Here is a 21,163-nt window from a genome sequence, read left to right as displayed (position 1 = left end):
GAAAGGTGGAGCTATGCACGAACATAGACGTTAAACTCTGCAAGCGACAGAATTATGCATGCTGAAAATGAGCCAAAAAGGATGACCTGAGAAGGGACCATTTGGTAAAAACTTTAACAATCTTATAGTTGCGTTCCGTACTTCACATTTTAAGATTTAAAAAAAAAAAAAAAAAAAAAAAAGGCACTTGTTTATTTTGGCTGGTTATCACTCACCTGTCAAACTGACGCTGTCACCAAGTGGCACAATCCAAATGGCCCAAATTCAAACAACTAACGTTTTCTTTCATCGGATAAATGTTGACATTTTGACAGACTGTATGTATGCTAACTTTGCTAATCATAGAACCCAAAGGCATAAAAACATAACATATGCAGAAGGAAGACTTTTGCTTTTGTTTGTTGACCGCAACGCGTTGGCGGACTGGTGGTGCTGATGATGACGAAGAGGCGGCCCGGGCTGACGGCGATGATGATGATGATGAAGAGGCGGGCCAGGCTGAGGCAACGCACAGCTGTCGTCCACAGGCACAAGAAGCTCCACTCCCACTTTGGTCCCCCATTAACTGCAAAAATAAAACAAAAATACGAAGAAATTAGTAATATCACTCAGTCGATTTGCGTTAGTACGCAAGCGCGTGAGCCAAATCCCCTCGGTAGCCCTCAACCAATCCAGTGCTTCCACAAGTCCAAACCAGACACAAAGGCCTTTTGTGCCGATCGCCGACCATCTCCTTCTCACACTCCGAACAACCAAAAGCAGCTCCAAATCCGACACCATCTAAAACAACTCGCTGGCCAGCCAAAACAACCGGACGCGCGTCCAGGCCGCAACTACCAACACAACCGCCATCACCTATCCGACAACATGACAAGCAACAAGTTCCCTTCACTCCAAGGTACCGCACAAAGCTCACTACCGCCCTCTTGCGTTCGCCAACTGCAGGTGCCCCTCGGACGGATGATACTTAGCCGTGTGCCGCTTGATTCTTCAGCTGCAGAAACGCTCCTTCGTTGGCCTCCATGCGACCTTGAAAACAAACAAATGTGCCTGTGTCGCTTAAATTGCTTTGGTTTTATCACTCCATCAAAAAACATTAAAATAGAGGTCTGAAAAGCTAAGTTTTGGCTGAGCTCAGACTAAATAAACTGCGCCATTTATTCTTTGAAACTATATGTAAATTGCGTGAATTGTTCCTCGAAACAATATATGTACGGCGATGTGTAATCTTACATTTCAAAATAGGAAACATTAGGAGTCGCTAAGTGACTTTCTATATGTTGGCATCTCGGCGCATGTTTAGTTTTTCTTTCATGCTACTAACACCTTTACCTGTAGAGAAGTATTTTTCTTTGCATAAACGGTGCGTTATCTCCTAATAAGTTTTGAACAAAAAGGTAGTTACATTAGCGTCTGCTAAAAATCAATGAAACCAAATGCGTTTTTGTTGCTTATTGCTGTTATATTGTACTGCCAAACCAAAACCGAGGGAGGTAGCAAACTTAGTTTTGTAAACGGTTACTCTCCTAAAAGTTCTGATTTAAAACATAGTATAAAGCGTGTGAACATTTTGCACAGGTTTGGCTTCTGAATGATGGAATATGAAATATCTGCTGCATTTGTGGCTTGAAAATTGAATCGTACAGAAGCCGCTTCTTTGGTTTTTGCACGATACATGTGTTTTATTTTTTTTTTGTACCCCGCTCTGGTTGCATCACGTGCCAGGAAACAAGTGAAGAAAGGTTGATCTGGAAGCATCTTCAGTCAATGGGCCTGCGCGTCCGCTTCAGACTGCGCCCTGCGGGTGGGTGGGGGACAAGTCGTTTGGAACCGCTCGCACGCATTTGCCGTGCGTCGGATTACCTTTGGCCGTTCGGTCTTATTTCGGCGCAGCTCCTCTTGCGGCCTGCAAAACAAGCAAGCGCAAGGCACACTCACTTTTGGCAGCGAATGATTTGAAGGCGCGTTTGTACTTAGGACACAGTTAGGCCTCTTATCCTGTCGCAGCTCCGCATATTGTTGGAGGGCCCCCGTCTCGCTCGTACGCTCATCTCCTGGCTCCTCCTGCTCCTGCGACGCACGGAAGAAACAAAACTGATAAATGAGAACAGTGAAAGAAGGTGACACCATGACTGACGGCTGAAGACCTTTGGTGGCTCAAGCGGACCCGGCGGATGGAGACGTCAGCGTCGAGTCCTTCACCTTGGGAAAAAGTGAGACGAAACAAAGATCAAACGCCGGCCCGATTTGCACAGACCTCGGGCGGATGATACTCGGTTTCTGGGCCGCTTCGGTCTTCATCTGTGGACAGGCTGCTTCCGTTGTCCCTTCAAAAGGCAAAATGCAACAAAAAGATACGAATTGAAACGAAACCCACAATAACTGAGGGAAGGCCTTGCTTCGATGAAGAGCGTGTCAAAGCGCAACTTACTGGATTGCCGCGTGTTTTGTGGCCTTCATCCAGCTTCTCTTTTCATCTGGCTCCTCCTAACCTTAAGAAGCACAGCAATTTTATTTACTGTACATCCTGCTCCCGCCGCCACTCCGCTGGCCTCCCTGCTACAAAAAAAAAAAAAAAAGAAAAAAAAAGCGCATTTGCGTCGGCCACCGAAAGGTCGACGGCACCCCCGGACCTAAACACCAGGAATTCTGCAGGACCAGCAGGCTATAGAGGATAGAATTCTGCAAGGGGTTACGCGGAAACAAGCCGAGGCTCCAGGAAGCGCTTCCTCCCTGTGACCTGCGCGACCCCGTCGACGCAAAAATCGCATGGGCTCACGTGGCGCCGCAGACGGGTGGACAAAGCCTCACTTGATTGGAGCGCCGACTTTGGTGCCGACTCTCGCCCGTCCTCTCGTCTCTCTCCGCTGAAACGCACAAAACCTCGAGTCATCGCAGAAAGCAACTCAAACGGAGCAGATCGCACACACACAGTCGCCATTTAATTAACGCGCACCCAGTGAATTCGTGACAGAGTAAACATACACTCCGATATACTTGTGAGGACAAATGCAATTCCTAGCTACTAATACTCGTAGAATTGTGAAGGCTCGCTGAGGTGTCTTGTCCCAATTGGCTGCTTCCCCCAACTCACTACATCTAGAAAAAACTATATAAATACATACATAGCCATCCCATGCATATCATAAGCTGTTTGATTACCTCAGCGGCATGCGGCGCCATTGATGGTTGTGCATCTCTGACACGAAGGCTTCTTGGGACCTAGGGCAACCCATACATTCAAATGAGCTTGCGTTATTTGGGAAAAGCAACCAAATTGCTTAGAAAAAGTACAAATGTCACATACAAGCTATTTAAATGATCACAGAGTCTGCATCCTTCAATGGGCCACAGAAGTTGCCCACATTCAAAGTTCTTGCTGATATTATGTGGAAGGCATTTATTTCTACAGGAAAAAAAAAGAACAAAAACAATAATTAGCATGAAACAAGTCAAATACCATCAAAAATATTCAAATATAATCAAGTATGCAAGATTGGACATGTTATTTTAGACAACTTACCTCAAATTGAAGTCCATTTTGCATTCCAAAAATGGCGGCGTAGCACAAATTGATTCTGCTGCGAAGAAATTATAGGCGACGTCCAACAGGATAAAATGATCACAAAATTTTAGGCGCCGCTGAGTGGCAAGAGACTATTTTGACCGAAAACGGAGCAGAGGTTTGATGCAAACGAGGCAATACAGGGGTTAGTCAAAATCATTAGGTTTGGTAATTGAATTGTATGGCAACCATCTTTAAGACCAGATACGCACATGAAAAACCCCAGAATAAAACACTCAACCTAAAATAAAATGCATTGCAATATTCAACAGAATCAAATATTTCATCAAAAAGCCCACACAGTTCAATTCCCATTTGAAAGCCATCAGGACTGTTTGGTCAGCAAAGATTTAAAAAAAAAAAAAAAAAAAAAATGGTGGCCACCATTCAAAAAAAACCAGAATAGGAAAAACAACGTATGCAAGACATTTTAGAAATTGGTAAGTGCTCAAACCTTCCAACGTGGTCGTGCAACAGCAAAACCTCATTTTACACTTGCAAGAAAGAACAAGCAGTGCAAAGAAAAATGTGCACACTTAAATGAGTAAAGGCCGGTCGGTCGCCAGCTTGCCGCACTTGTGGACTGCACATGGACGAGCAATCCGACACACCTGGCTAGGTGGACCGCGCTAACGCCACTGGACCGCGCTAACGCCACTCGATGACCGTGCAAAAACCTCATTTGTTTGTGTGTGCAAAGAATGCAAAGTTCCCCCGTAGCAAACAAGCAAAAAGACTCAAGTACAATATTCAAAGTTGCACATGAAAACCTTTAAAAAAAGGCACACACAATGTTCAATAGAAACAAACAATACAATCCGTAACCATACAATTCCGAAACATAAAGCCATTAGAAAGCTAAACAAAGATTGCAATCTACATTTTCGACACGGTTGAATACAAACGGATACAAATGTGATCCAAATGACGAAAACGCGGAAGACTTGTGCCGTGTTGTGCTCAAACCTTCCAAGACGGCTGTGAAAATCCTGCAAACAAACAAACATTTCTTGCAGGAAACGACAAACCAGAAGGAAAAAACATTAACAAACATTTGCGTGCTGCTTACCATGCGACCCGCCGCCATTTTTTCCGCATGTGACCACAGCCGTCTACTTGCTTGTTTGATACTTCTTTGCACATTAGAGCGTGAAAAACTCGGATTTTAGACGAATCTGCCTCAAAAGCAACATAAAGCAATACGGAAATCAATGCAACAACCGAAACATTCATTCATTCCCTGATGTGTCCTATGTATCCGATTGCACAAACCTTCCTTCGATGCTGTGTCGAAAACCTGCAACAAGCCACAAAACAGAAAGTTATTAGAGGAGAAAACATTTGAAAAATTACAAACATTTTCCAACCAACCGTGCGTGCGTGCTTGACTGAGAAAACCAACGTGAGGAACGTAATTAGAACACCTGCGGAACGCCATTTCTCGAGCAAGCCAGCAATTTAAACAGCTCACTTCCTGGTTTGGGTACTTATTTCGCGCCAAAGTCATCTTCCGCTTCCGGTGACGTCAATCGCTGCCTTGTGGCCAAAAATCTTTCTAACCGCCGATGCTTGTTTATTTATTTTTTTCTTCTCTAAAAAGCTTTTCTATTGCGCATGTTTTTCCTTTCGAATAACGATGTTTAAAAATAGATGGAAAAGTACACTATAAGGGTTCTTTTAAGCGAGTCTCACGTGGAAGGTTCGCTGACTTAAATCTAGAACGATGCGCAGAATTGGGGATTAGTATCGAATGAAGTCGCAGGTAAAATTATTGATCATTCGGCCCACGTCAAAACTTTATTATTTGTTTTACCTTAACATATCATTTGCCATATAAAACACTTCTAACTTGAAGCTCTGGTCAAAATTTAAAAATTTGCAGACCAAATGATAGACCATTATAATGAAACCAATTGAACGGCAAATTGAGTTTTCGTGTTAAAAAAAAAGTCAGGAAAAGCGTCGACTTAAGCCAAATGAGAGGCAAACCTCACGTTGTACACCAAAAAAAAATCAATAAAAAACAATTAAAACCGGTATAATGCAGTCGCGGTATCAATTTACATTAAATAAAGTTGAAATTATTTTTTACTAAATAAAGTTAGTTGCCTGCGGTGTAGCATTATCGCCACAAGAGGGCAGACCTTTACATTGAAACCAACTGACGGCCGTTTTCGTAAGCTCATAAGAAGGAAACTCTTATTATTTTGCATTATATTGTATTCTGTTATATTTAAAAAAAAAAAAAAAGACGGAAACTCATGTTGAGGGCATTTCTTCATGAATTCATTTGGCTCGACCACTTTTATCATCAGTCCACATGTAAGGTTGTTATTATGGTATAAAAATATTATGGCGTTACTTGCTTGTTGTGTTACGTGCACAGGTGATTTCTATGCCCTTTTAATAAATAAGCAAGCAAATAAATAAATACAAATACAACAGAATCGATTTCCGTTTCCGGTTCTGATACATCGCCCATGATGCATACCTCGATGCATACCGTAATTTGTTGACAAAGTTTAAAGAGTATCTTGAACTTGTCGGGTTCTTTGTTTTTTTTCAAACACACCCCTATTAGAGAACCACTGATTTAAGTTATCTGAACAAAGTGAAATTGGAATATTTTGAATATGATTTATATACTGTTGAAAATGGCATTAATAATGTGGAATTTGTCTTAATATGGGACTGTTTGGTTTTGAAAAACCATGACTTGGTTTTTAAATTTTGGGGATTTTTTTCCGTAGCAAGAAAAGCTAGGTGACATCTGCTTCTCCCTGCGCTACGTGCCCACCGCCGGCAAGCTCAGCGTGGTGGTCCTGGAGGCCAAGAACCTGAAGAAGATGGATGTGGGCGGCCTGTCAGGTGAGTGTTTAAAAAACGGTCCAGGTTTGTTCGCAATCTGCAAGAACAAGACTCAAACCCGCAATTTGTTTCTTCGGTATACGCCGGTCGATGTCAATTTGACGTTAGTTCTACGGTATGAATTGTCGTGGATGAAACGAGGAAAGTTTAAAAATGGAAGACCGTCAAAAGGCGTGGCTGTTGCGCCGCAGATCCATACGTGAAGATCCACCTGATGCAAAACGGCAAGCGCCTGAAGAAGAAGACCACAATCAAGAAGAACACGTTCCACCCCTACTACAACGAGTCCTTCAGCTTCGAGGTCCCCTTCGAGCAAATTCAGGTACTTTGTCCTGAACTTTGCTTATCACATACGTACATAGGAATTTTTAACTGGTATCGGCAGCCTTTGCAAAACCTCGATACCAGAAAATAAGGCTCATTATCGGGGCTGATAATGCATGTGAAGTATTCGTTTAAAGCTTTGCTTATCGCAAATGTACATAGATATCTTTAACTGGTATCGGAAGCTTTAGTCATTACTCGATATGCAAAATTGAGGCTCATTGAGGGGGGGGGGGGGGGGGGGGCAAGTTTTTTCTACTTATTCGTCAGTCCGAGGGTCCTCGCCTTTACTCAATTGTACGATGAATCTCGGTTCCGCTTGCTCTACACACCCGCTGAAGTCGAACCGTGGTGATTTAAAAATAAAGAATTAAGAGTTAATACAGTATAATGTATATGGATGTACCTCATTAAAACGTCACGTTTGATGAATGCAACCCTTACTTACATATAAACCTTAAGATATTTTGACAATCAAAACGATGCGGTGCTGTGTCGGCCGGAAGTGGCGTCTTTACTTTCAACGTTAAAGGGAACTGTGGAGGATTTAGACCGATTTTCATTAAAATAGATGATTTTAAAAACTTGGAAATAAATATGTTCTTACGAATACGAATAAGTAATAAATTTTAGCAAATATTCTGTTTGTTGCTTTAAAAAAAAAAGAAGAAAAAAACTCTGGTATGCGGAAGCGATGCACGGAAGTGACGTTATACAAAGTTGTCAATGTTCGCGACAAACATTCCGGATTGTTGATTTATAAATTATTTAAGGTAAAACAAGTTTAAGGTTACTTCGCCATCGAAGCTTAATGTGTCGTCTTAATGTACAATATTCTTTCATTCAACATCTTAGACAAACGCAATTGTAAGCGTGTGAAAGGGTGGCTTTGAGCGCTGTTGTCCCGCTTAGATTTTATTTTGATAGTTAGCGGATTCGACTTTGTTAAATCCTGCCACCTTGACAAACGAGCCTGTGGCACGGAGTTGACAGCAAACGCTACACGGCACGCTCAAAATAAACCTTTGTTTCTTCCAGCAGAGTAGAAGGAGATGTTGTCCTACATCATTGGCGTAAGTCCACTTGAAATGCTCACCCCGAGATTCCTAATTAATGCGTTTCGGGGTGTGCTAACTTGCTAGCGAGAGTCAATAATGTTTGGATAAAATGCCCTCCGGAAAAAGTGACTCACGTTGCTTTTAAGGCACTGGATGAGTCCGTTAAGCCGGGACGACGCCCCGCTTAGCTTTCTTTTCATTTGTGGCAGGTTATCCGAAGCGGCATCGATGGCATGCTCAACCTGCTCTTCAGGCTCCTTTTCCCCCGGAGGAGGCCCGCCATCACCCTGCAGGACCCCAACGTCAAGTATGCCCTGCGACTCATCGATAAGCAGGTGAGGCGTTCACGGACGCACCCTCTTGCCATAGCAGGGTGTGTCAGCGCAAGCGCCACACTGTGATACTCGTACGACCTCGTGCTTTATTTACGATGTGATCCAGATCGTGAGTCACGACACGCGCAAGTTCCGATTCGCTCTGCCGTCTGGCCAACACGTCCTGGGTCTCCCCGTGGGTCAGTATGGCGCCATCGGGTGCCCACTCGACTTTTTTTGTTTGTTTTTAATGAAACGTCCCACTCGCGCGCTCGCGATTCTCAGGACAGCACATCTATTTGTCGGCTAAAATCGACGGCAAGCTGGTGGTCCGCCCGTACACGCCCACGTCCAGCGACGACGACAAAGGTTTCGTGGACCTGGTCATCAAGGTGAGGACAAGGATTAGACTTGGTCCCGCTTTGGTTATGCTCTCGATGTCTGTCTGCGAGCAGGTTTACTTCAAGAACGTCCATCCCAAATTCCCGGAGGGAGGCAAAATGAGTCAGTACCTGGAGAGTCTTCGCATCAACGACACCATCGACTTCAGAGGACCAAGCGGGCTTTTGGTCTACAAAGGCAAAGGTGACATGCCACTTCCTCCATTAGTGACACATATGTTACATGAATATATAGTTATTTTTTTCAACGATGACGCGCTTGCAACTCGGTATGTGTGCGTACCAATGAGCAGTTGTATTAGGCTGATAGCGGCCCTTGCAGGTGACTTTAGCGCCCTCCTGTGGCCGATCTTATACAAGTATCCGGTAGTAGTTTTCCTTTTGTCAGAAATAAAAAATAAAGAGAAATTGTCAAAAGCACTCGCTGCATTCTATTTCAAAATGGAATATTTGAGGTTTGTTAACTTTATTGATTTATCATTTCTCTACTCATTCGCTACCATTGAGAACTATAGACTTATTATTTATTTTTTTTTTAAATATGGCACAACCATGATTATAATATTAATAGGTCCGTTTTCCTCGGCAGGTGTTTTTGCCATTCAGGCGGACAAAAAGTCTCCTGCCGTGACCAAGACAGCCAAACACGTGGGCATGATCGCTGGCGGGACGGGTAAATAAATGTCAACGTTTAGTCCTAGTTTGAACCTTGAGAGATGTGTGTCATTTTTGTCAACTCCACGTTAGGGATCACGCCCATGTTGCAGCTCATCACAGCCATCATGAAGGACCCGCAGGACCGGACGGTGTGCCACCTGCTTTTCGCCAACCAGGTCAGTGGCACAAAATACACGCAGGCACTCTTGCTCCTTGCTAATCTTTTGTGTGTCCCCCCCAGACGGAGAAGGACATCCTGCTGAGGCCCGAGTTGGAGGAGATCCAAGCGTGCAACCCCGAGCGCTTCAAGCTGTGGTTCACCGTGGACAGAGCGCCGGCCGGTACGTCCTCGAGATCCTCGGCGGGCCGTCTTTGCGAGTGACCAGAGTGTTATTTTGCGCGCGGCAGGCTGGGAGTTCAGCGAGGGTTTCGTCAACGAGTCCATGGTGCGCCAGCATCTTCCGCCGCCCTCCGCCGACACCCTACTGCTCATGTGCGGACCGCCGCCCATGATCCAGTTTGCCTGCAACCCCAACCTGGACAAGGTGGGCCACGCTGCAGAGCGCAGGTTCACCTTCTAGACGCTCGCTCCCTACCTACTACGGCCGGGATTTCCGTCGTGACGCGTAGCTTGACATCTCCAAAGATGGTGCCTTCCTTTTTCTTTTTTTTTGTATTACGCAGACTGATTCCGCTACCTGTGTGGATGCAATGTTACTTTCTATTCAAAAGTAAAAGATGCAAGACAATGTGTGTGATTATCACGCGTGTATCAGCACTTTAATGGAGGCTCCAGAGAAAGAAGACGTGTCCAACTGTTTATTGCAAAAAAAAATCAAGTGAGTTGTATATGCAGCAGGTTTAATAAAAGAAGTCTTCTCTCAGAACAACTTTGCTGTCAGCGTCTTTTTTGAGATAACGTGGTTAAACTTCACACACACGCAGAATTTTGTACAGAAATTTCCCTTTTGAGGGTTTAACCCTGTGACACAAACGGAATGGGTAGGATGGTGAAGAATCCTCAAGGTGTCAGTTTCTATTTAAAAAAAAAGCCGTATACATGGTCGTTTTATTCTGAAAGAAAAGCCTTCCTATATTTATGATCGTTTCAGTGCAAATAAAAACTTTTTACATGGTCGTTTTTTGCGAGAAAAAAAATGTTTTGCACGGTCGTTTTTTCGCAACAAAAGCAACTTTGAGCATTCTGCAGAAGTGATTCGTCAGTCAGAGAAACTATGTGTTATGGTGTCCCTTATATTTTTTGGACACTTCATGAAGTACATTTGTGGTTTATGTCATTGTCAATCATGCAATGTGTTTCATTCCTATAGCAGGAAGAAGAAAAAGGCCTCTACCTAAAGATGTGCACATTACAGTGGGACATGTCACGTGATCCCTCGTGAGAGGAGGGATGGATGAGACTTTGCAGACCCGCCCTCTCTGTCAGAAATGTTCTCAGCAGATGTATGAGAGAGAACCCCACCAGGAGGCAGAGAGACTCTCCACACCTCCATGGAAGCACTTGCACCCCCAAAAAGCTGAGGTTTGCCTGACACCATGTGCGGGAGCCGTGAAAGACATGCGCCCGGACATTACGACGAGGACTTCACCTTTGTCAGCCCCGTGGTCAAATATTTGCTCTTTGGATTTAATTTCATCTTCTGGGTGAGTCTGCTGGTTTTCTGAAGAGCTCATTTTGCTGTTTTATGATCACTTTGTGGAAGTGTACTTGATCAATAACAAGAAAAAATACTCCACCCATGATCACAGAAGTGTGGCATCTAAAAGTAAATAAACGTGTTTAAAAACCTGGACCTTTCTCAACAAACCCAAGTCCAAATCCGTTTTGGGTCGTTTTAAGAAGACTTGGATAACCGATTAAGCTTCACGGAAAAGCGTACAAAAAAAAGGAACACAGTCGGTGGTTTGCAAATGATATTTATTTAACGCCTCCCTTGCATGAGTGTACGGCTTCGGGTCATGCTCGGACATGATGGAAATGTGTAAAAACGCGAAGCAATTCCGATTGGAATGTTGTTATACTTGCCCTTGGCACTAGACGGAAATCGCTATGTAGCAGTCTCTCCCTTACAAAAAAAAAAACCAATGATCACTGCATTTCATGTTTAGAAAAAGTAAAGTAATAGTATACCTGTTGAAACTTAAAATAAAACAGTACGACACCAGCTGAAAATCGTATGAAATTTAACAAAAAAAATGGTATTGGAGTGGTTGTCAAATAGCAGCAACAGTACACTTTACTTTTCAAATTAATTTAATTATCGAGGGCTACTTTTATGAAAACAAATAGTTTTTTTGTTCTATAGTGTTCCCTTGATTGCACGGTGCCAAAAATATCCACAGTAAATGAAATCCCTGAAGGAGAGATTGAACTTTTTTTCCTTTTTCCTGTTTGTTCAAAAAAGTTATACATTTTTTTTCCAAAATTAAATACAATTGCTGCTTTTGTAATGTTCTGACTTAAATGGAAGAAAAAATGCTAGAAAAATACCATTGCAAACCTGCAATCGAAACATTTATAGTGATCAATCAACCTCCGCGACACTGCGACGCTATAGGGCCTCTCCACAAGAGGGCGCAAATTCCCTCATTCAAACAGCATTGATTGGCAGATTATGTGTTTACAATGAGAAAATCTTTTATTATTATTATTATTATTATTATTATTATTATTTACTACGTGCCATCGCCTCCAGCAACATAACACGAGCCAGAAATCACCAGGGCTGTTTGCGACTCTGCAAAATGACTGTGCTCCTCATCTGTTTTTTTTGCGGACATAGCTCATCGCCTTGGCCATGATCGCCATTGGAGTGTACGCCCGCGTCGTCAAGCATGCAGGTAATCAGCATGGTCTCATTCATCAAAGTGTTCACCGACCCACAATCGACTCGTCCCGCAGAGACGGCGTTGGCGTGTCTCGCCGTGGACCCGGCCATGATGCTGCTGGTGGTGGGCGTCCTCATGTTTATCATCACTTTCTGCGGCTGCGTGGGATCGCTGCGGGAGAACATTTGTCTGCTGCAGTTTGTAGGTCGCCGATTTCGGGCTCCCACGTTTTGTGACGCCGGACTTGACTCTCCTCATCCTTCTCAGTTCTGCATCAGTTTGACAGTCATCTTCCTGCTTCAGTTGGCCGCCGGGGTGCTGGGATTCATCTTCTCCGATAAGGTAAACGATGTCTTGGTTATTTTTGGTTTTGGAGCGTATTAATGTGTCACATGATAGCAGGACATGGAAGTGGAGACGTCAAAGTTTTCATATACAGTAGAAAAACAAAGAAAGACTAGACTCGGAAACTAGACCCAAACAATTAGACTGCAAAATGACACAATGTGCTGGGATTGGATGTAAAGTTGTAAAATGATGTCTTTGGGCTTGAATGTGACAATTATTTTCAAACGCTCTTTTATCCTGATATTTGGAAAAATAAAATACGGTAATACCGTATGAACTAAAATGCACTTTTCAACCCGTGGGCTGTATTTTGTCCAATCATTTGATCTTTACATTAAAGACATTTCACATCAAAGGGAAATCACTGAAGGAAGAAACTGGGGAGGTCAAATTTTGCTCAGGCGGTGACAACATGTCAAAGTTCAACATGACTCGGCCACTTAGTTATCACACTACCAGGGGGGTGTGCCATCCCTTGCCTAAAAAAACAAAAACCGAGTGACGTGGAAGAAATTGAGCCAAAAGTTTGATTCCAGGCTCGTAACAAGGTGACCCAAATGGTGACCGACGCCATCGTGCACTACAGAGATGACATCGACCTGCAGAATCTCATCGACTTTGGCCAGAAAGAAGTCAGTCGCTCCTTCGTACACGTCTTCATAAAATGTGCCCCGAAAAATATTTCTCCAAAGTTTCATATCCTTTCAGTTCGCCTGCTGCGGAGCCGTGACGTACACCGACTGGTCCGACAACGTGTACTTCAACTGCACCCAGAAAAATCCCAGTCGGGAACGTTGCTCCGTCCCTTTCTCCTGCTGTATCGTCGGCAAAGACCAGGTTTCCTCAATTCGTCCTCGGTTTTCCGTCGAGCGTCCTCCGATGATGTGTGTGTTGTGTGTGTAGGCGGACGTGATTAACACCATGTGCGGGCAAGGCATGCAGACGGTGGAATACATCCGAGCCGGCGACGTCATCCACACGGACGGTTGCATCGACAAAGTGGTGGATTGGATCCACGCCAACCTCTTCCTCTTGGGAGGCGTGGCCTTGGGATTGGCCATCCCTCAGGTGGGACGACGGACGCGCGTGCAAACGGGGACGGTGGCCTAACGCTGTCCCTTGCAGCTGGTGGGCATCCTGCTGTCTCAGATTCTCATCAGTCAAATTCAAGACCAGATCGAGCTGCAGAACTACAACCTCAACCACCGTGCTGACCCCTGGACATGACCCCCGGCAAGCTTGTGACCTTCTTCTCCTTCATTTGACCTCTCTCTTCCTCTTTTGTGTTTTCATTATATATATATATATATATATATATATATATATATATGTGTGTGTGTGTGTGTGTGTGTGTGTGTGTGTGACAAGCATGTGCTAGTGTGTTGTATTGGCATCCATGATGCTGCGAAAAATGTGCTTGATAGTTTTTGCAGACAAAAGTATTTTTATTAAAATAATAGTTTTGCAATGCCGTCGTTACTCAAGGTTTCAGTTGTAAACGATGCCTTTTAATGTCATGTTGCATGAGTCTTTTTCAACTTTAAATGTCTAAAGTTTGACCTTGCAGTTAAAGAGTTACCTCTGGTTTACAAATCTGAAAAAAAGTACATTTCAGTGTTTTGTTGTGCTACCTGACAATGACGCCAAAAAAACAGTAATGTTAATTTCTTGACTGAATAAACTTCCTCTCCAGTTCTAATGTCTTTCTGGGTGACTAAATATGGAAACGTCGTGGCCTCGGGTCCAATTGCGCCAAGTGACGCGGAGAAAAAAGCGCAAAACGCCCTCCAACTATTCGGCTAGCCATTCAAAACATTCGCAACGCTCAACAAGGCAATTCCAGTGTGTACGTGCACTCCCAACTAGCTAGCAGGGAAGCAAATTGGTATGCAGCCGTTTCTCAACACAACTGCAGTGAAACGATAAACTAATACTGTACAAATCAAATTAATTATTTTTAAATTTACAATGACCAATCATGGCTCATCTTAAAAATGTCACAGGACCAAATTCACAAAACAGTTGAGCCATAATTGGTCGTTACTTAAACTCTGACTATTTTCAATGCCATTTTTAGTCAATGGAAACTGATATGATGGCCGCCCCCTGAGATGGATTAAAAGTGATTCCAGTTCGCTAGTTTCTGAGTCCAGAATCCAAGTCTGATGTCAATCTTGATTCAGAAAATTTTATTCTGAGTGTTTTTTTTCCAAGCATAGAATTTTAGATTAGACTTGGGGTTTAGTTTCCAAGTCAGGATTCTGAATCCAGTTCATTAGTATTGATTCCAAGTCTGATGTCAGTCTGGATTCAGAATTTTGATTCTGTCTAGTTTATAAGTCTAGATTCCACATTGAGGTCATTAGTCTTGTTTCCGAATCTAGACTTTAATGTCTACAGTCTAACGTTCGAAGTCTAGCTTCAGAGTTTGGATTTCAATTCAGGTTTCCAAGTTTTGATTCTGAATTTTGAATCTGCAAGTGATAAAATGGTCACTTGATTGAAAGTAGGTAGATATAACTTCTTAGTTCATAATTCATAAACGCAATGTTAATCAGAATCTCGTTTTTAGACTAGCGGGTCTGCATAGAACATATTGTATGGATCATTTGTCACGTGACCGTTTTACTCATTATTTGAACTAAAAATGTATTAGCGCTATATTGGGCGTACAAGTGGGGTGAGGAAGATGAGGGGGAGCGGTGGGCCGCGCATGCGCAGGCCAGTCAGAGCTCCAGTTACACTTTTTCAGATTTTTGGGATGTGGGGGAGGGTGAATACGCCACTTTCCCAACTTTTTTTCCCCCACTGAATAAACTCCACCATTAACCTTTTCTTTCTTCTTCATCGTTTCTTTTGATCCTTCCGAAAAAGTTTTGAGATGTAAGATTTTATCGCCCTCCTTCTACAGACGATGGAATTTGAAGAAGAGCCAAAGGGAAACAAGCACGGAGACTTTCGTGGAGAAAAAACTTTGGATCGTCCTTAAACTTGGGCAAGATCTTTTTTGTTTTGCGGCGGGGGGGATCTTCCACCACAGAAACGGAACGAGAAGAAAAATGATGGATCCTCGACCTTAAAGCAACTCGATCGTGATTTTTGCACGATTTAGTCCACCCCCTTTCTCCGTGTACCCCCTTCTCCTCGTTCCCAAGATGTCCTCCCAAGTTCGTAGCGCCTTTGTTGCCTTGTGCGCGATGCTGTGCGTGTTGGCCCGCTGCTGCGTCGCCGTGCAGCTGTCCCCCAACGCGACCATATTTGAGGACAAATGCAAGACGACGACGACTTGCGAGGCGCTCAAGTACAACACTTGCCTGGGCTCCCCTCTGCCGTACACGCACACGTCCCTGGTGCTGGCGGAAGACTCCAGCTCCCAGGAAGAGGCTTTCGAGAAGCTGACCATGTGGTCTGGTGAGTTACGACTGCGATCGTTTAATCCATTGTAAGAAGTACATTAACATTGTTTACAGAAAGGAACTTGCAGATATCCCTCAGCAAATATATTGACATGCGCACGTCGTGCTCTTGTGCCCCCTAGTGGGCTTTGTTTCGCATAGGCGATGACAATCTGATTAGATGTGGAGTGTTAAAAATATTTTTTGATAATGTTGAAAACATGTTTACAAAAACGCTTTCTGTGTGGTGATGGTCACTTGTGACTTTGCACATGAGCTCCCTCTAGTTGTATGTGAAAGAATCGCTGAATTCTTTATCGTGTTTTTGATGGATGCGTTGTGTTTATGTTTTTTGGACTTGAACTGTATTGTGCCAGTGAAAAGTTGATTAAAATAAGAGACCAGAGTGTGTGTTGACAAATAGTATCGCTATGCTATTGGCCAAATGTCGCCTCTAAATTCCGAGTGTCATTTTCAAATTTAGATTTTGAATCTAGGTTCGGAGTCTAGTTTCTGATACTTACTGTCCATTATTTGAATCAGAATGTAAATAGTCTTTATTGTAATTGTATTAATCAAATGTAGCTCTCTGTAAAACTAAAAACAAATGCTTTTCTATCAAAAGCACAACAATAAATACGATTATAACGAGAAGACGACGAGGCATCGTCGCAAAGACTCTTAGTCGTCCTCCTCCATGTCTCATCTTATTGTGCTTGTGGCAATGTCATTTCCCAGGTTTGCGCAACGCCCCTCGCTGCTGGTCCGTCATTCAGCCTCTGCTTTGCGCCGTCTACATGCCCAAGTGTGAAAACGGCCGAGTGGAGTTGCCGAGTCAAAGCTTGTGCCTGGCCACGCGTCGCCCTTGCAGCATCGTGGACCAGGAGCGCGGATGGCCCAACTTCCTCAAATGCGAGAAGTTCCCAGTGGGCTGCTCGGTAAGCCGACGGACGACGAAGAATTGGTTTTTTCGCCGATACCCTGATATTAGGGATCTCCCGGGTCACAGAACGAGGTCCAGAAGCTGAAGTTCAACACATCGGGCCAATGCGAGGCGCCGCTGGTCAAGACGGACATCCAGTCCAGCTGGTACAAGGACGTGGAAGGCTGCGGCATCCAGTGCGACAACCCGCTCTTCACCGAGGAGGAACACGACGACATGCACGCCTACATCGCCTACTTTGGCACCGTCACTCTCCTTTGCACCTTCTTCACTCTGGTAAATAATTCTTTCGATGGCAACTCACAAACAGGGTGCGCTAGACACCCCAAAATCACCAGGGGTCGCTAGCGGACAACTTATGACATTTGCAAGCCTTGGATAGCTGGAGATGTTCAGTCCTAACTTTGCTTACCTTCAGGCCACGTTCCTGGCCGACTGGAAGAACTCCAACCGCTACCCAGCCGTCATCCTTTTCTACATCAACGCTTGCTTCTTCGTGGGCAGCATAGGCTGGCTGGCGCAGTTCCTGGACGGCGCCCGCGAGGAGATCGTGTGCAAGAGCGACAACACCATGAGACTCGGCGAGCCCTCGTAAGTACGCGCGCCCCATCGCTTCACCTGCTGAGTTGAAGATTTGTTCCTTCCGCAGTTCTTCCGAGACCTTGTCGTGCGTGACCATCTTCATCATCGTGTACTACTCGCTCATGTCGGGAGTGATCTGGTTCGTGGTGCTGACGTACGCCTGGCACACGTCCTTCAGGGCGCTCGGCACCACCCGGCAGCCGCTCGCCGGGCGCACCTCCTACTTCCACATGGTCACGTGGTCCATCCCTTTTGTACTCACTGTCGCCATCTTGGCCATCGCTGAAGTACGTCCAGAAACTTTTTCACTGCGATTTGGGCATTTCTCTTTCATTAGTAGCCTCCATTTCAACATTTCAGATCAGTTATATTTAACTTTGAAAAACAATACATTTGAGTCGTTTTGTTACGAATATTTAATTGGATCCAGATTTTATTCCATTTTTAAGCTTGATTTGCTTTATTTCAAATCCTTTTTTACTTTAGCCACTGGGGGATTGCCCCCTGGTGGCTAAAAAAAGAAGAAATGCAGATCACCAGCACTGGACTATAAGGCATAGGGTTTAAATCATGAGAAAAAAAAATAAAGTCTGAAATTTACAACGTGTAATTTTGCATTCATTTCATTTTTATTTTATTTTTATCCCTCCCTTTAGGTGGATGGCGACTCAGTGAGCGGGATCTGCTTTGTCGGCTACAAGAACTACAGATACCGCGCCGGTTTCGTGCTGGCGCCCATTGGCGTGGTGCTAGTGGTCGGCGGCTACTTCCTCATTCGAGGTCAGTCACGTCAAGCCCGCCTCAAAAGTCTCGCCGTCATCCAATCCGCTGAAGGCATTTGTCTTGGTAGGCGTCATGACCTTGTTCTCCATCAAAAGTAACCACCCCGGACTACTGAGCGAGAAAGCAGCCAGCAAAATCAATGAGACAATGCTGAGAATTGGTATTGTTTTTTTTTTTTATTCCAAAGTTTGACTGATGTCATTGCTTGGTAAAACAAACCATAATCTTTTTTTTTTTTTATCAGGAATTTTTGGCTTCCTAGCTTTTGGATTTGTTTTCATCACATTTGGCTGCCACTTCTATGATTTCTTCAACCAAGCTGAATGGGAGAGGAGCTTCAGAGAATATGTGCTGTATGTACATTTGGGTACTAAAAACCCCTTAGCTACAGGACCTCACAAAAATATATGGAGCATGTCTATATGGACCACAATACGACATGTGACTTTGGTACGTCTGACAGGTGCGAGGCCAATGTCACCATCGCCTCCCAGACCAACAAGCCCATACCGGAGTGCACCATCAAGAACCGACCCAGTTTGATGGTGGAGAAAATCAATTTGTTCTCCATGTTTGGCACCGGCATCGCCATGAGCACATGGGTGTGGACCAAGGCCACCATCCTCATCTGGAAGCGCACGTGGTGCAAGTAAAGACATTTTTCTCGTTTTTCTCATCACCGCGGCGGTATACGTGATCCAGTCTTTTTGTTCAGGATAATCGGGCGCGGCGATAACGAACCCAAGAGGATCAAAAAGAGCAAAATGATCGCCAAGGCCTTTGCCATGCGCAAGGAGCTGCACAAGGACCCGGAGAAGGAGCTGTCCTTCAGCATGCACACCTTGTCACATGACGGACCTGTCGGTAAGGACCCACGTGTTACTGATTTTGGTGGAAAGTATCATCTAGCACCTCGGCGCTTTGTGGTTTCTCCAGCCGGAATCAATTTCGACATCAACGAGCCGTCCAATGACGTGTCGTCGGCATGGGCGCAGCACGTGACCAAGATGGTGGCCCGGCGAGGCGCCATCCTGCCTCAGGACATCTCGGTCACTCCCACAGGAACGCCGGGTGAGAATTTGAGGCACCGTTTTCGTTTTTCTTCTCAAAAGGTAGCAAAACTGCTCACACCCTAGGAATACGGACACTTAAATGAGTGCAAAGGCCATTTTGTATTGCCCCAATTCTACTCCAAGGCCCAACCAGTGTGGTGGACATCTTGCAGATGGGCCTTTAGGCACAATCCAAATTCTCACTCCAAAGCCTACCCAATATTACAGCCATCACTAGTTAAATTTAATTTCACACAAGGTTTACAATATTTTGGGCCTTTTCCGTAGTTCCACCCCCAGAAGAGAGGAACAGGTTGTGGATGGTGGAGGCTGAAATTTCCCCGGAGATGATGAAGCGAAAGAAGAAGAAGAAAAGAAGGAAGAAGGAGGCGCATGCAGCAGTGGAGGATGCGGCCACGCCCACGGCGGGCCACCCAGCTCATCCCCAGCGGGAATTTGGTCGCAGCTCGGTGCCCCGCCTCCCCAAACTGCCCTCCCACCCCAGTATGGTGGCCAACCTGCGGGAGCAGCAGAGGCGACAGCAGATGCTGGAGGAAGACATCCTTCCGGGATCTTACCCGGACTTTCTGCCCCTGCCCGGCGACGAGCGATGGCGCTTGCCGCCCTACCGCAGCAGCTTCTCCAACCGCCCAGAGGACCCCTGTCTGCCCGGTATGTCCCTCTGCCACCAAGAGGGGCTGTCAGAGAGGATGGCCCATGTGGCGAGAGTGCCCGCTGGCCGGCAGGTCGGATACGGCCCCGTCCATTCACGGACCAACTTGATGGAGGCGGAGCTTTTGGACGCCGAATCAGACTTCTAAGTTGCACTGAGAATAAGAAAAAAAAGTGCTGGATACTTTCAAGACTTAAGTGCTCCTCTGCTTATTATTATTATTCATTTTTACAAACAAAGCTAAAGGGGGAATAAACATATTTTTGTAACGCTAAGTTTAAAACAACTTCCTTGGCAACTTTATGGTAGAACACAAATGAGGCAGCTATATTCTATTATGTATCTTTTTCTGGAGACAAAACAAAAACAACATTAAAGTAGGCTAAAGTGTTTTTTTTATATTATTACTGTCTTGTACTCTTTTTACGCTCTCTATGGTCACTTTTAAACCACTCTACTAACTATAATCCATGGTGGTTTTACAATACACAATAGAAGGAACAATGCACTATTGTTTGCTTAAGTTTATAATGTGCTTGCTTTTTCCTCCTATACGCTTAGCAAAATGATTTGACAAAAATCAAATGAAGCACATAGTAATGTTCCGATTTCTTTTACTAATTTAAATAGCACACAATCCATGTACTGCATTCCTTTCTCACATTTTCTCTTTGAGCATGTATATAAGATATTCTTAGAGGCCACGTAAAGGGGATTATTTTTACTGATTTATATATAAAAGGCCAAGCAAAGCTGTCATTGTAGGCTTGAACCAAAATACTGTATTTCTTTTCATGTTAACTGTGGACAAAAATGTCGAGGTCATAGTTTCCTTTCATTAGGCATCATGAATTCATTAGCTATTCTTTTGACATGTTTAGAGAAGGATTTATATGAGTGACTCTGTGTGTCCCGGAAAGTCAATTTCATATAAGACCAGTCGCCCACAAAATATCCAACAAATGAAGAATCATTTTATTGGTGGTTCATGGCAATTTAAAAGCGCTAAGCTGTGCTCTTTGAAAATATTTAACAGCTGTGATTTTTACTTTGTCCACGTTGCCTCGTTTCTGTTCATCACCTTTTATTGTACTGTATTGTTGTTTTTTTTAGATGTAAATAAATGTAATACACTTTGCACAACTTGGCTATCATTAAGAAATGAGCCTGAATATATTCTTACTTAATATAAAAACAGCCTATTCATTCTGTGCTAGGTTTGTTCTGCATTTTCAATGGGAGCCCCCCCGGAAGTGAGCAGACCTCGACGCAAATGCATCAAAGGGCAATAGCACGACCGTGTTTTATAGCGGGGCCTTGGTTGTGAGTTGGCCACCGCTGTGAGGTGCA

The 21,163-nt window shown here is 44.3% G+C and overlaps 5 protein-coding genes across 10 annotated transcripts in view; 4 read left to right on the top strand and 1 right to left on the bottom strand.

Moving 5' to 3' along the window:
- Positions 1-5,741, bottom strand: part of LOC148405459 (uncharacterized) — a 6,143-nt gene extending 402 nt beyond the window's left edge. Inside the window, exons 1-11 of one of the 5 annotated variants that reach the window (XR_015864152.1) lie at positions 4,937-5,737; positions 4,838-4,862; positions 4,635-4,740; positions 3,308-4,554; positions 3,163-3,222; positions 2,642-2,867; positions 2,432-2,492; positions 2,148-2,327; positions 1,864-2,070; positions 1,700-1,798; positions 1-1,029 (exon numbers count right to left, since the gene is read on the bottom strand). The exon at positions 1-1,029 is cut by the window's left edge and continues 402 nt beyond it. Coding sequence is in view for 1 of the 5 variants with exons in the window: in XM_088406207.1 (XP_088262333.1) it covers positions 2,693-2,867; positions 3,163-3,222; positions 3,308-3,406; positions 3,524-3,540 (351 nt within the window). In the remaining 4 variants the exon portion in view is untranslated. Of the gene's footprint in view, positions 1,030-1,699; positions 1,799-1,863; positions 2,071-2,147; positions 2,328-2,431; positions 2,868-3,162; positions 3,223-3,307; positions 4,555-4,634; positions 4,741-4,837; positions 4,863-4,936 lie in introns of all 5 variants that reach the window. The other 4 variants (XR_015864153.1, XM_088406207.1, XR_015864154.1 and 1 more) reach the window with 4 other exon arrangements.
- LOC148405457 (NADH-cytochrome b5 reductase 3-like) overlaps positions 1-10,077 on the top strand; it is a 25,723-nt gene extending 15,646 nt beyond the window's left edge. Inside the window, exons 1-9 of one of the 2 annotated variants that reach the window (XM_088406203.1) lie at positions 7,669-7,830; positions 8,025-8,150; positions 8,257-8,329; positions 8,415-8,521; positions 8,585-8,714; positions 9,120-9,203; positions 9,278-9,363; positions 9,429-9,528; positions 9,596-10,077. In XM_088406203.1, coding sequence (XP_088262329.1) covers positions 7,810-7,830; positions 8,025-8,150; positions 8,257-8,329; positions 8,415-8,521; positions 8,585-8,714; positions 9,120-9,203; positions 9,278-9,363; positions 9,429-9,528; positions 9,596-9,768 — 900 coding nt within the window. In that variant the 5' untranslated portion in view covers positions 7,669-7,809 and the 3' untranslated portion in view covers positions 9,769-10,077. Of the gene's footprint in view, positions 1-7,668; positions 7,831-8,024; positions 8,151-8,256; positions 8,330-8,414; positions 8,522-8,584; positions 8,715-9,119; positions 9,204-9,277; positions 9,364-9,428; positions 9,529-9,595 lie in introns of those variants that run through there. The other variant, XM_088406204.1, reaches the window with a different exon arrangement.
- Positions 5,247-6,968, top strand: LOC148405458 (synaptotagmin-1-like). The gene is made up of 3 exons (XM_088406206.1): positions 5,247-5,327; positions 6,316-6,433; positions 6,625-6,968. Exons 1-3 carry the CDS (start codon positions 5,316-5,318, stop codon positions 6,846-6,848), a joined length of 354 nt encoding a protein of 117 aa, XP_088262332.1. The 5' UTR covers positions 5,247-5,315; the 3' UTR covers positions 6,849-6,968.
- Positions 10,078-10,635: 558 nt separating the features above from the next.
- On the top strand, positions 10,636-14,080 carry tspan33a (tetraspanin 33a). The gene is made up of 8 exons (XM_088406205.1): positions 10,636-10,852; positions 11,992-12,049; positions 12,111-12,238; positions 12,305-12,379; positions 12,922-13,017; positions 13,094-13,222; positions 13,289-13,453; positions 13,511-14,080. Exons 1-8 carry the CDS (start codon positions 10,745-10,747, stop codon positions 13,610-13,612), a joined length of 861 nt encoding a protein of 286 aa, XP_088262331.1. The 5' UTR covers positions 10,636-10,744; the 3' UTR covers positions 13,613-14,080.
- A 1,052-nt stretch (positions 14,081-15,132) lies between these two features.
- On the top strand, positions 15,133-20,956 carry smo (smoothened, frizzled class receptor). The gene is made up of 12 exons (XM_088405779.1): positions 15,133-15,796; positions 16,519-16,718; positions 16,790-16,999; positions 17,142-17,314; positions 17,373-17,592; positions 17,962-18,085; positions 18,156-18,248; positions 18,333-18,441; positions 18,552-18,737; positions 18,804-18,952; positions 19,025-19,159; positions 19,429-20,956. Exons 1-12 carry the CDS (start codon positions 15,541-15,543, stop codon positions 19,959-19,961), a joined length of 2,388 nt encoding a protein of 795 aa, XP_088261905.1. The 5' UTR covers positions 15,133-15,540; the 3' UTR covers positions 19,962-20,956.
- Positions 20,957-21,163: the final 207 nt, after the last annotated feature.

This window comes from Hippichthys cyanospilos, chromosome 22, assembly GCF_059441005.1.
Source record: "Hippichthys cyanospilos isolate Australia breed blue-spotted pipefish chromosome 22, RoL_Hcya_1.0, whole genome shotgun sequence".
In the NCBI taxonomy this organism is placed as follows: Eukaryota; Metazoa; Chordata; class Actinopteri; order Syngnathiformes; family Syngnathidae; genus Hippichthys; species Hippichthys cyanospilos.
The sequence above is the reverse complement of the archived record's forward strand: the minus strand, read 5'-3'. Positions and strand labels throughout refer to the sequence as shown.